This window comes from Echinops telfairi, unplaced genomic scaffold (assembly GCF_000313985.2).
Source record: "Echinops telfairi isolate 266 unplaced genomic scaffold, ASM31398v2 ScPeMD7_7459;HRSCAF=8497, whole genome shotgun sequence".
Taxonomy (NCBI): Eukaryota; Metazoa; Chordata; class Mammalia; order Afrosoricida; family Tenrecidae; genus Echinops; species Echinops telfairi.
Genome location: NW_022111359.1, coordinates 886,247 through 897,537, shown reverse-complemented (window position 1 = coordinate 897,537; position 11,291 = coordinate 886,247). Strand labels below are relative to the sequence as shown.

Below are 11,291 nucleotides of genomic sequence, written 5' to 3'. Positions count from 1 at the left end.
GCCTCGACCACCCGGAGCTGACCCTGCGCCTCCCCTCGGCCAGCGCGGCCTGTGTCCCTCTACACAACCCCAGACCTGCCCACCAGCTGCCCCACCGTCCCGCTGTCCACCCACAGCCTTCCCGGACCAGCTGAGCGTGTCCCCCGCAGCCCTAGTCACAGGGCGGGACCAGGAGTTGGCCTGCACCGCCCACAACGTCACACCTGCGGACCCCAGCCTCCTATTCTTCTCCTTGCTCCTGGGAGAACAGGAGCTGGAGGGAGCCCAGGCTGCGGGCTGGGACGTGGAGGCCCAGGGGGAGGAAGACCCCCTGTTCCACGTGACCGAGCGCTGGCTGCTACCGCCCCTAGGGACGCCCGCCCCGCCCCACCTACACTGCAGGGCCACAATGCAACTGCCCGGCCTGGAGCTGAGCTGGCAACGGGCAGTCCCAGGTGAGTCCGGGGCGACTGGGAAGGGGCACACGACGTGGGAGATGGTGGAGGGGGGGTCAGATTCCTCACGAAACCTGACTGGGCCCCAAACATCTACTGGATCACCTTGGACCACGTGTGTGTTGGGAACAGGATTGTCAGTGCGCCCCCTCCCTGAGCTGGTTATAGGACCTCTGGAGGTGTGCACTTAGGGAGACCCTAACCCCATCTTCAATCTCTGCTAAGGAAGCCAGACCCATCACGTCCTCTATCCACCCATCCACCCAACCATTCATTCATTCATTCATTCATTCATTCATCCGTTCACCCAAGAAGCATTTCAGAGACCTACAGTGTCGGGAAGGGTTCTGGGGGTGTTGTGCTTAAGCGTTCAGCAGTTTGAAACCACCAGCCACTCCGAGGGACAAAGACGGGGCTTTCTGCATCCAGGTAAAAGTGACAGTCTCAGAAACCCCCAGGGGCAGTTCTACCCTGTCCTGTAGGGTCCTGGAATGCAGGGAGTACAGAGCATGCAATGCCCCCAGGGAGCCCTGCAGGCTCCATTGGGTTAACCTTAAGATCGACAGTTCAAATCCAGCAGAAGCTCAGGGGGAGAAAGATGAGGCTGTGTGCTCCGATAAAGACTGACAGCCTCTGAGAACCTATAGTGAGTCAAGTCGCAGTGGAAGTGGTTTGGGCACAAATTCCCAGGCCCCCAGGTCCTGCGCGGCCGGCACTCCCAGTTTGTCCTACCCGCGGCGGCCAGAGGATGCCCGTGAGCAACGAGTCCGCCTGTCCTAGTGCTGCCTGCCCCCCGGGGCTCCCCGCGCCCCTCCTGGCCATGGCAGCCCCCCAGGGACACACAATAAATCACACACGCCCCAGGCCTCCTGGCGCTCACAGCAAGAGCCCGATGAACACCTGTCCAGTTAGGGGAGCAGTGGGACACGACCAGTCCACCTGGACTCTGAGTGGGGCCGGGGGTGAGGGGGTGGGGGCGGGCACCCATGATGCCAACAGGTCACTCAGAACACAGTAGTCCCATGACCCCTGTGCGAGAATCAGGAATGAGGGGCAGGGTGATGCCCAGCAGAGGGGCAGCTGGGACTGAGCCGGATCCTCTTCTGTACCCAGAGCCCCTCCTGTCTCCCTGCCCCCTTGCACCCGCTTAGAAGTGACAGCCAGCCCCGCCCCGTGCACCCCTCAACCGGCCACGGATGAATCGGGCCCATTTTCCAGATGAGGAAACCAAGGCCCAGAAAGATACAAGGCTCCCCACTCTGAGCGAGCAGAGGCCTGCGGGGAGGTCCCCGCCCCTGACCACTGGGGCACTTGCCTGGTGACTCACCCAGGGGGCTTGGGGAGGGCTTGCAGGAGCTCGTCCAAATGGAGAGACTGAGGCGGGAGAGCGTTCCGGTGAGACAGGCCAAACTGTTTTCCAGTTCTGCACAGCCTGCCTGCTTCTGAGGACCCGACATCAACCACACTGGAGCTCCCCAAATCAACCTCGCCAGAGCCCCCCACCTCCACCTCTGCCTCTCTGAGGCCCCCATCAACCTCGCCAGAGCCCCCCACTTCCACCTCTGCCTCTCTGAGGCTCCCATCAACCTCGCTAGAGCCCCTGACCTCCATCTCTCTGAGGCCCCTATCAACCTCGCCAGAGCCCCCCACCTCCATCTATCTGGGGCCCCCATTAACCTCACCAGAGCCCCCCACCTTCCCCTCTCTGAGGCCCCTCACATCAACCACATCAGAGCCCCCCACCCACCGCCCCTGCCGCCCTGAGATCCTCCAGCCCCCTGTACTGGCCGAGAGAGAGGCCCCTTGGGAGCTGTTATGCTCAGTGGATTGCGGCCCCGAGGGGGTGGCTGTGCACTGGACTCGGGCCCCTGGAGGTGTGGAAGCCTACGAGCAGAAGGGAGCAGGGGCGCAGAGGTGGTTGAAGACGAAGCAGGTTGGCTGTGACCCCCAGGGCCTGTTCCAGTGCCAAGTGGACCCAGGGGACAGTGTGGCCAGCCTGTATGTGGTCCCCAAAAACTGTGAGTCCAGGGTCTGGGGAGGAGGGTGGGCCCTGGGATGGGGGTGTGGGGACTTGGATGGTGACCTTAGACAAGAAAAGCCCTGGCCAGCCTCAGTCTCCCCAGCCATCCAGTGGGCCTCCCAGTGTGGTACGGGGCCAGCGGCCTGAGTGTGGCCACAGTGACTGCCACCCATCTTGGCACCCCCAGGCCCTGGTACCTTTCAAAACATTTCACATGTCCTGGCGACATCCTGGGACATGCCTGGGGCTGCTTGCCACAAGGTCAACAGTTTGAACCCACAGCCACTCCAAGCGGGAAAGAGGAGGCTGTCTGCCCCACAAGGACTTACAGAAACCCACAGGGGCAGTTCTGCCCTGTCGTATGGGGCTGAGTTTTGGGGGGACTCTCAGTCTCACCACCTAGAACAGGCTGTGGAATACAAGCTCCGCATGTTCTACATCACCACGGCCGAAGTGCACCGTGTGAGACCTCGTGTCCACTGCACAGCCACTTTTGCAGGGACATCGCAGAGGGTCCCCCCAGCTGTTTGCACAGCATGTCCCTGGTGGGGTCTGCATTGCTGTCCAAGTGCTGAAAGTCCTCCAGGGACAGCTCTGTCGTCCGGGACGGCCTGGCTGTAAACTAGAGGCGCCCATGCAGACTTCAAAAGCCACGGGAGAGCCTTTTGAGTGTCCCGGGAGCTCTGACAACCTCGGGGACCCGTGAAGCGGCACACGAGTCCTGGTGGCATCGCAGGTTAGGCATGAGACTGCCAACCACAAGGATGGTAGTTCAAAACCACCAGGTGCTCCAATGGAGAACAAGGAGCCTGTCTGTTCTCATAAGGTGTGCGGTCAGTCCCAGGAAGGCGAGGGAGCCCTTCTGGGAGCCCTGGTGGGGTAATGGTTCCGCGTGGGGCTGCCAACAGCCACCTGGGCAGTTCAAAATCGCCAGCTGCTCCTCAGGAGAAAGATGAGGCTTTCTACTTCCGTGAAGAGTTATACTACACACAATATATTCAAGTCAATGCCAACTCCTATCTAGGGTAGAACTGCCCCTGTTTCACAGGCTGTCACTCATTCTGGGAGCAGAAACGTCCCATCTTTCTCTCCCAAACCCACGGGGATTATTCCATCCTGCCTACACAGGGGCACCAGGAGTCAGAACAGGCGTGAGGACGGGGGGCATACTTTCTGGCCTCTGGCCTCAGTCTGCAAGGTCCCTGAGCCTCTCCTCCTGCCCCCACCCAACCCCAGCACCCTGCCCTGTGGCTGTGCAGCCGTCAGTAGCCCTGTGGACCGGGAGCTTCGTGCTGGCCCTGCTCGTCCTGGCGTTCCTAGGCCACCGTCTTCGAAGATGCTGCCAGTCCCTGGACAGAGCACCACGCACACCAATGTCTTTGTGCCTGTGAGACGCGGTTGGACCCTTCCCTGGCTTGGTTGTGACCACGGAACATTTGCATGGCCCTGTGCCCTGATGGCCAAAGGCTAATATACACACACACACCCAGCAAGGCCCTGGAGCGCCCATTCCAACAGTTCAGAGCTGGGGAATAAAGGGCATTTGGGATGAGCATCCGTGGTCTCTGTGGTGGTCTGAGGCTTCTGGCTGTCTTCAGGCAGCTAGGAATGCGGGCCAGTGCACAGAGAGAGACACCGGCTCACACTGGCTCCCTCAGCCAGGGCTGGAGGAGAGGGAGTCGTCAGAACACATCGCTGTGTTTCTCTAGGTGTTGAGCAGACACTCCAAGAACTAGAGGTTCTGCTAAAGAAATGTGGATGGGCACTTTGGGGGCCCTGGGGGCACGTGCAGAGGAAGGGGGCTAAGGTGGAGACAAGTCGGTAGAGGGAGGGCACTGGGGAAGCTATGTTAGAATTCAGAGCTGTAAAAAATCTCTCTGGCGCCCAGAGGAAGGAGCTGGGGGCCAGGAGGTTCATCCTACTTTCCAATGGGGGGTGGGGGGAGAAGTCTTAATTGGGGACGGGGCGGAGGGGCGCTCCCAGTCCAGAAAAAGAAGCCAACTTCAAAACCACTACTAATGCAGGAGCCCAGAACCACTGTGCCACCCAAACTGGGGATCAGGGAAGCGTCCCCGCCCTACCCCCAAAGGTAGGCTGTACATTCAGGTTGGGGGGAAAGGGACATGTCCCGTGGAGCCTGACCTCTGAGGGCTTGCTTAGGCAGTGCGATCAGGCAGCCCCGGGTGGATGCGGCCCCGCCCACGCTGGGCAGGGGACCAGGGCGGTTGGTTGCTAGGAGACCGTGCAGCGGAAGTATTCTACCCATCATCTTGATGGCCAATAAGCCGCCTTCACGTAGCCATCTTGAAACCTGGCAAAGTTTAGACGCCGGACCCAACCATGAGAACAAATCAATGCACACGAAGAAGAAAGCCGCTGGACGGCGCTAGATAAGACTTAGGGCGGAGGGTCGTCTCCCCGTGGGCCTTCTGGACGGTCCCGGGGGGATCCCGGCGGGCTCTGCCCTCAACAAACATGGCGACGAGGGCGCACGACGGCACTTGGCGGTGGTTCCGGTCCCGCTGCCCTCATCGACGATGGCGGCGCTGGAGAAGCGGCGGCCGGCCGTGGCCCCGGGGGCCGGTTTCTCGGATGGCGGCCGGCCAACGGCGTCCCGGGCGGCAGCGGGGGCCGAGAGTGAGGAGGACTTTCTGCGGCAAGTCGGTGTGACGGAGATGCTGCGCGCGGCCCTCCTGAAAGTGCTGGAAGCGCGGCCCGAGGAGCCCATCGCCTTCCTGGCGCGCTACTTCGAGAACCTGGGCCTGCGCTCGCCCGCGAGCGGCGGCGCCGGCGACCCCCCGGGCCAGCTCCTGCTGCAGCAGCAGCGCCTGAGCCGCGCGCTGTGGCACCTTCGCCTGGCTCACCACTCCCAGAGGTTCGGGGCCCGGGCTGGGGCGGGGCGGGACCCGGCCGGACTCCAACTCCCAGCGGGCTCCGCGCGTCTCCCCAGCAGCGGCGCGGGCGCCGGCGCGCGAGTCCTGCTGGGAACTGTAGTCCGTCATGCTCTCAATGCGGAGGAACCCCCCCCATGGAAATGAGGCGTAAAGTCGCCAGCCAGGGGTCAGGCGCGCGCTGTGTGATGCTGACCAGCCTCGCCTCTTTGCAGAAGCTCAGTGAGCCATTGCAGTGCCCCCCACTTTCGAAAGGCATTGCGCTCACCGAGGGGATTTTATACATAGTGCTCCGAGCCAGGTCTTTGTAGCATCCCCCTCCGTTCAAACAAAGAATCTTTTCCAGTCTGGCCTGCGAAGATAGAGCGCATCCCGGCCACCCACGGGCCCCACAGCTATGAGGGTGGTGATGGGGAAGGGTGACCCTAGGCGGCCTCGGTGATTCGCTGGAGCAGACCCCGCGAGAGTGGGGCCCACGGGGGTTTGGCTGAGGCATGGGGGAGGTGAGGCCATGTCTGTTTCCCTTGGTCTGCCCCCTAACCGTCTCCCCAACACCCACACCCACCCCTCCACGTTCTTGTCATTGGAGGAGTTCCGGGAGTGAACGAACGGTGCAAAGTGGGGTCAGCTGGGGAGACGCAAGGAGACACGAATCAACTATGTGATTTAGTGGTTGGCTGGGTGTGGGTGGGCTGGTATTTGGTGGAGGCGGCTCCCCAGGGCCAGAGAAAAAGGGTTTGTGGGAAGGGATTTCAACGTGAGGGGCCCCTAGGGGAAGAGGATGAGGGGGACAAGGGCTCCTTGGCTCACAGCCCCTGAGAATGTAAGTGCCCACCACCAGGAGGGAGGCACAGAGACTCCCTGCAGGGAGAAGGGCCACATGAGCCAAAGAGCATGTACGAGTGGCCCAGCCAGGTCCAGCCCAGGGTTCTGGAGCCTGAGGGGCCCCTGGGCAGACCTGGGCACTGTGGGGCATGGGGAGAAGCCCTGGTCTCTACCTACCACCTCCCCACTGGGAACACCTGTAGCCACAGGGCTAGAGGTTGCATACTATGATCACCTGATGCCCACTGGAAACCCACACCTCAAGTGGGGGGTGGCGAGGAGGGTGACCACATGACTGGAGGGGCCCTGGTTGACACCATCTTCCCTGAGGGAGTTTATTCTGGGGTGTTAAAAGAACCCACCGCTCACCAGTGGCTTCAGGATAGAACTGCCCCTGTGGGTTTGCCAGGTGACCTGTCACTCCCTGGGCTGCTCACCTCAAGGTCGGCAGTTTGAGACTGCCAGTTGCTCCGAGGGAGAAAGAGGAGGCTTTCTACTCCTGTAAAGAGTGACCATCTCAGAAACCCACAGGGCAGCTCCAACCTGTTCTGTAGTCAGCATGGACTGGATTTGAAGGCAGTGGGAGGGAAATCTTCACAGGAGCAGGCTGCCTCATTGCCTTCCCACAGGGCACACTTAACCCTCTGCACTACCAGTACCCCTACGCATCCTGGTATATTATGTGACTCTTGCTTTTCATATTATTAAGAATTTTCCAAGAATTGTTTCTCCTGAGAAATAGTAACACAGCCCCCACCCCCTCACATCCCACCCACACACTGAGGGACGTGGTCCTTCTCAGGCGAGGGGGTGCTGCCCTGGGCACTGAGGGTGAGCAGCCTCCCTGGCCCCCACCCACTGGACTCCAGGTTGTGCCCCTCCCTGCTGTCTTAGCCTCATGTCCCCAGGAGGCAGTGCTGTCCCCAAGTGAGAGGCCCTGCATTAGGCGCTTGGGTCTCCTCCTAAAGAGGGGCCACAAATACTGCCGGTCCAGTTCTTTAACCAGTGGACACTGGTGGACACGGGCCCCAGGGAGGCTGGTCTGCCCCAAGGCAGGGTGGGTGAGACCCAGGTGGGGCCCCTCTGGCCCACCCTCTACCCCCTGCAGCTCTGACAGGGAGGGGTTCTCATTGTCCCCTTGGCATGGCTTCCTGCGGACAAGGCACCAACAGGTGGCACAGGCCCACTCCTACGGCCCCTCTGTTAGCTCTGGCCCTTAGCTTCCCACGCTTCTGCCCATGCAGGGTTCCAGGGTACCTGCTCGAAGCCTCGAGACACAGCCAGGGGAACCTGGGGGTGGCCCGTTCAGAGGTGCTCAGAATAACTCAGGGAACAGTGGGGAGCCTCAGGGAGGAGGAGCTGACTGGGACAGAGCCACAGCTACAGCCACCCACAGCCCGAAACCTCGGGAATGTCCCTGCAGCTCCACTCACGGGGATGCATGTCCAGAGGAGGCCCAGGGACAAGGCCCATCACCATGGAGAGCGGACCCCGTCACTCACACCCACAGACCACACAAGTAGGGGCCTGTCTGGCGGAGAGCAGCAAGGTGGGGGCCCCGCACCCCCATCAAATACAGACAACCCCGTAGTCCACTAGGATGCCACAGAAGCCACAAGACCAGGTTTGTTTGTTTTTCTAAAAAGTCCCTGGGCCTTCTGCCTACCACGAGGTTTGATTGCTGGCTATGTGGAAGGTGGCCCCATGAGGCGTCTGAAGGTAAGGGATGGGAGCCGCCCCAGGAGGCAGCCTGCAGAGGCAGTGATGTCTGGACAGCAGCCTCTTGAGACCCGAAAGCCAACCCCACCCCCGAAGCCCAGCCGCTCTGGGCGCCGGACACACAGATCACCACCCTGCGCCCAGCCACGTTTTCAGGTTCATTGATTCCAACCCACAGGGACACCATACACAACAGAAGGAAACACCGCCCGGCCCTGCTCCATCCTCACATGTGTTCCCAGCACTGCAGCCACTGTGTCCCTCCGTCTCCCCAAGGGTCTTCCGCTCTTACGCTGCCCCTTCACTTTGCCAAGCAGGAAGCCCTTCTCCAGGGACTGGCCTCTCCTGACACGTCCAAAGACTGCCAGGAAGTCTGGAGTCGGGCCTCCAAGGAGCGCTCTAGTGGAACAAGACCAGATTACTCTGTGCTTCCAGCTGGCAGTCAATGGTACTTCCTGTATTTGTCTGGGTAGACTAGAGAAACAAATTCACAGACGCTTAGATGTGTATAAGAAAGAACTTTACATCAAAGATCAATTGTACACTGAGACTGGCCAGCCCAGTCCAGATCAAGTGCCTAAACCCCACATTAGCCCATATGTCCAATACTAGTCTGTAAATTCCTCTTCAGACTCAGGCAACACTTGCAATGATGCCAGATGCAGGAAGATCACAGGCCAGTGGGTGGAAAGTCTCGTGGATCCAGTGGTGGTGGAAGGCTCTCAGCACTGGCGTGGGTCTCCACGTGGCTCCTCCAGTTCCAGGGCTCTGGTTCCATCAGTGTAGCTCCATGTGGCCTGTCAGTAGGAAGATGAATCAGAGAGTGTGGGTCCAGCCTCTAGGGAGCTATTTATTTCCCAAGTACCTCCAAATGAGATCATCAAGCTGCAACTTGATTGAAAAGATAAGTTCCACCCCTTCACTCTTAATAGTCTCACATTGACACCAAATTATGTAGCTACCACACTTCCAGTATTCTTTGCTGACAACATCATCCAAAGGCTGCAGTTCCTCCGGGCTTCCTGATTGGGAGCCCAGCTGTCCCGTAGACCAGTGATAAGGTGCCATTGCGAGCTGTGGCAGCGAGGCCTGGCACCTGCTGTATCTGGCACCACCACTGGCCTTCAGGAGTGACTGCATCATCCCTGAAGCTCTCCTCGTCCAGCAGGTGGTCAGAGCCCAGGGGCGGGGCTTTTCACATAGCAAAAAACAGACACTTCCAGCCAGGGGTCTACCTGGGGCGAAGACCTCCCACCTCAGCCCTCCGTCAGGGCGGACCTTTGATCTGAAGGGCCACACGGCCCTCCATAATCTACCACAAGGAGCAGGGGTGCCAGAGCACTAACCAGGTGTCCCTGGGTTCCTTTGTACCCCTGCACACTGACTACAAGCACTCACCTCCTGCTGGCCCCGGGAGGGTGAAGTGACCAGTTCACAGGTGGGTTGACGCCCCACTGAAGGGGGGCAGCTGGTCTGCTCAGTGAGGGCGCACTGGGGGGGGGTGTCACCAGCTGCTCCTCAGAAGAAACGAGGCCGCCTGCTCCCCTAGAGATGCAGTCCACCCCCCCACGGGCAGCCCACCCTGCCCCACACCTCACAGGCAGGCTGCAAGTGGGACCGTCTGCGTGGCAGGGAATTCACTGTGGGCCTGGCAGACACTACCACGACGTCCTGGGGAGCACTCCCCCTGAACCCCCACATACACTCCGAAAGGAAGAAAGGGGTGGGGCCGGGCAGTCTCATTGGAGGGGCTGGTGGGAGGGCAATGGGGCATGTGTTGGACGCAGAGCCTGAGGGTTCTTGGGGTCCAGCATGCTGAGGAGTGCAGGCTGGGGGTTCCCTGGCCCCAGTGTGTTAGGGGTGCAGGCTGGGCATTCTTGGGGCCCAGTGTGTTGGGGGCATGGGATGGGGGTTCCTGGGCCCTGGTGTGTTAGGGGTGCAGGCTGGGCTTCTTGGGACCCAGTGTGTTGGCATGGGACGGGCGTTTGGAGGGGCTGGTGGGAGGGCAATGGGGCATGTGTTGGACACAGAGCCTGAGGGTTCTTGGGGTCCAGCATGCTGAGGAGTGCAGGCTGGGGGTTCCCTGGCCCCAGTGTGTTAGGGGTGTGGGCTGGGCATTCTTGGGGCCCAGTGTGTTGGGGGCATGGGATGGGCGTTCCTGGTGCCCGGTGTGTTGGGGGTGTGGATGGGCGTTCCTGGTGCCCGGTGTATTGGGGGCATGGGATGGGGGTTCCTGGCCCCAGTGTGTTAGGGGTGCGGGCTGGGCATTCTTGGGACCCAGTGTGTTGGCATGGGACGGGCGTTCCTGGTGCCCGGTGTGTTGGGAGGGGTGGGCTGGGGGTTCTCAGGCCCGGTGTGTTGGGGGCACAGGTTGGAGGCTGACCAGCCCGCCCCGACCCCCCGGCCCCCTCTTGCAGGGCTGCCTTTAACAACAACGTCAGCGTGGCCTACGAGTGCCTGAGCGCCGGCGGGCGCAAGAAGAAGCCGGGCCTGGACGGGCGCACCTACAGCGAGCTGCTGCGGCGCATCTGCCGCGAAGGCGAGGCCCCCGACGCGGCGGTGGCGCCGCTGCTGCGCAAGCTCCAGTGCCGGGACCACGAGGCCGTGCCGCTGGGCGTCTTCCGCGCGGGCATGCGCACCTGCTTCGTGCTGCTCGAGTTCGTGGCGCGCGCCGGCGCCCTGTACCGGCTGCTGGAGGACCCGGCGCTGGCCGCCGCCGACCGCCGCGTGGGCCAGGCCGTGCTGGACACGCTGGAGGGCGCGCTGCAGACGGGCGACGGCGACGAGGCGGCGCCCGCGCGCTACCTGGAGGCCGGCTCCCGCCTCGGGCCCGACAACGTGGCGCTGGCCATGGACCGCGCCGTGGTGGCGCGCCGGCCGTGCGTGCCCATGCACCGCGAGGAGTTCCTGGAGAAAGCCGCCGCCCTGTTCATCGCCAAGGTCAAGCCGGTGGGCTGAAACCCGCGCCCCTGCCCCTGCCTGGACGCCCACCTGCCCGCACCCTGCTTCCCCCCCCCAAAAGAGCCAGAATAAAGCATCCCCCAGCCGAGCTCCCGTGTGCCTACGACCCCTCCCTGACAGCACCCATGTGGCAACTGCTCTCCAGCTCGGGCTTCCGGCCCAAGCGGTGTGTGGCGGGGCCTCAGTTTCCCCAGCTGACCAGAGGAGGTCTGTAGCGCCCTGCTGCCCTCCCCCCAGGGCTCTGGGTTGGAAGAGGTCACACTGCTACAAGACACCAGCCCACCCACAGTCACCCAGCCACAGTGCCAGTCCCTAGTGAGCTAGGCCTCGGTGGAGAGGGCACCCACAGGCCACCAGAGGACACTGGCCCAAGTCACCTGTCAAGCCTGGGCTTGATCCACATGTCCTGTTTGGGCACAGGTCTGTGTGACTCCAGCCAGC

General features: G+C 61.7%; 2 protein-coding genes and 1 long non-coding RNA gene across 3 annotated transcripts in view; all 3 read left to right on the top strand.

Moving 5' to 3' along the window:
• The window catches only part of MADCAM1 (mucosal vascular addressin cell adhesion molecule 1), a gene marked incomplete at its 3' end in the record, with an annotated part of 7,522 nt that extends 5,317 nt beyond the window's left edge, over nucleotides 1-2,205 (top strand). The window contains exons 6-7 of the mRNA XM_004717011.2: nucleotides 117-434; nucleotides 1,856-2,205. Coding sequence (XP_004717068.2) covers nucleotides 117-434; nucleotides 1,856-2,205 — 668 coding nt within the window. The remainder of the gene's footprint in view (nucleotides 1-116; nucleotides 435-1,855) is intronic.
• Nucleotides 2,206-2,253: 48 nt separating this feature from the next.
• LOC123522770 lies at nucleotides 2,254-4,007 on the top strand. Its single transcript, XR_006680994.1, has 2 exons — nucleotides 2,254-2,452; nucleotides 3,691-4,007. It is a non-coding gene; the product is annotated as an uncharacterized LOC123522770 (long non-coding RNA).
• Nucleotides 4,008-4,785: 778 nt separating this feature from the next.
• On the top strand, nucleotides 4,786-10,938 carry TPGS1 (tubulin polyglutamylase complex subunit 1). The gene is made up of 2 exons (XM_004716975.4): nucleotides 4,786-5,329; nucleotides 10,307-10,938. Exons 1-2 carry the CDS (start codon nucleotides 4,992-4,994, stop codon nucleotides 10,845-10,847), a joined length of 879 nt encoding a protein of 292 aa, XP_004717032.1. The 5' UTR covers nucleotides 4,786-4,991; the 3' UTR covers nucleotides 10,848-10,938.
• The last annotated feature ends 353 nt before the right edge of the window (nucleotides 10,939-11,291 follow it).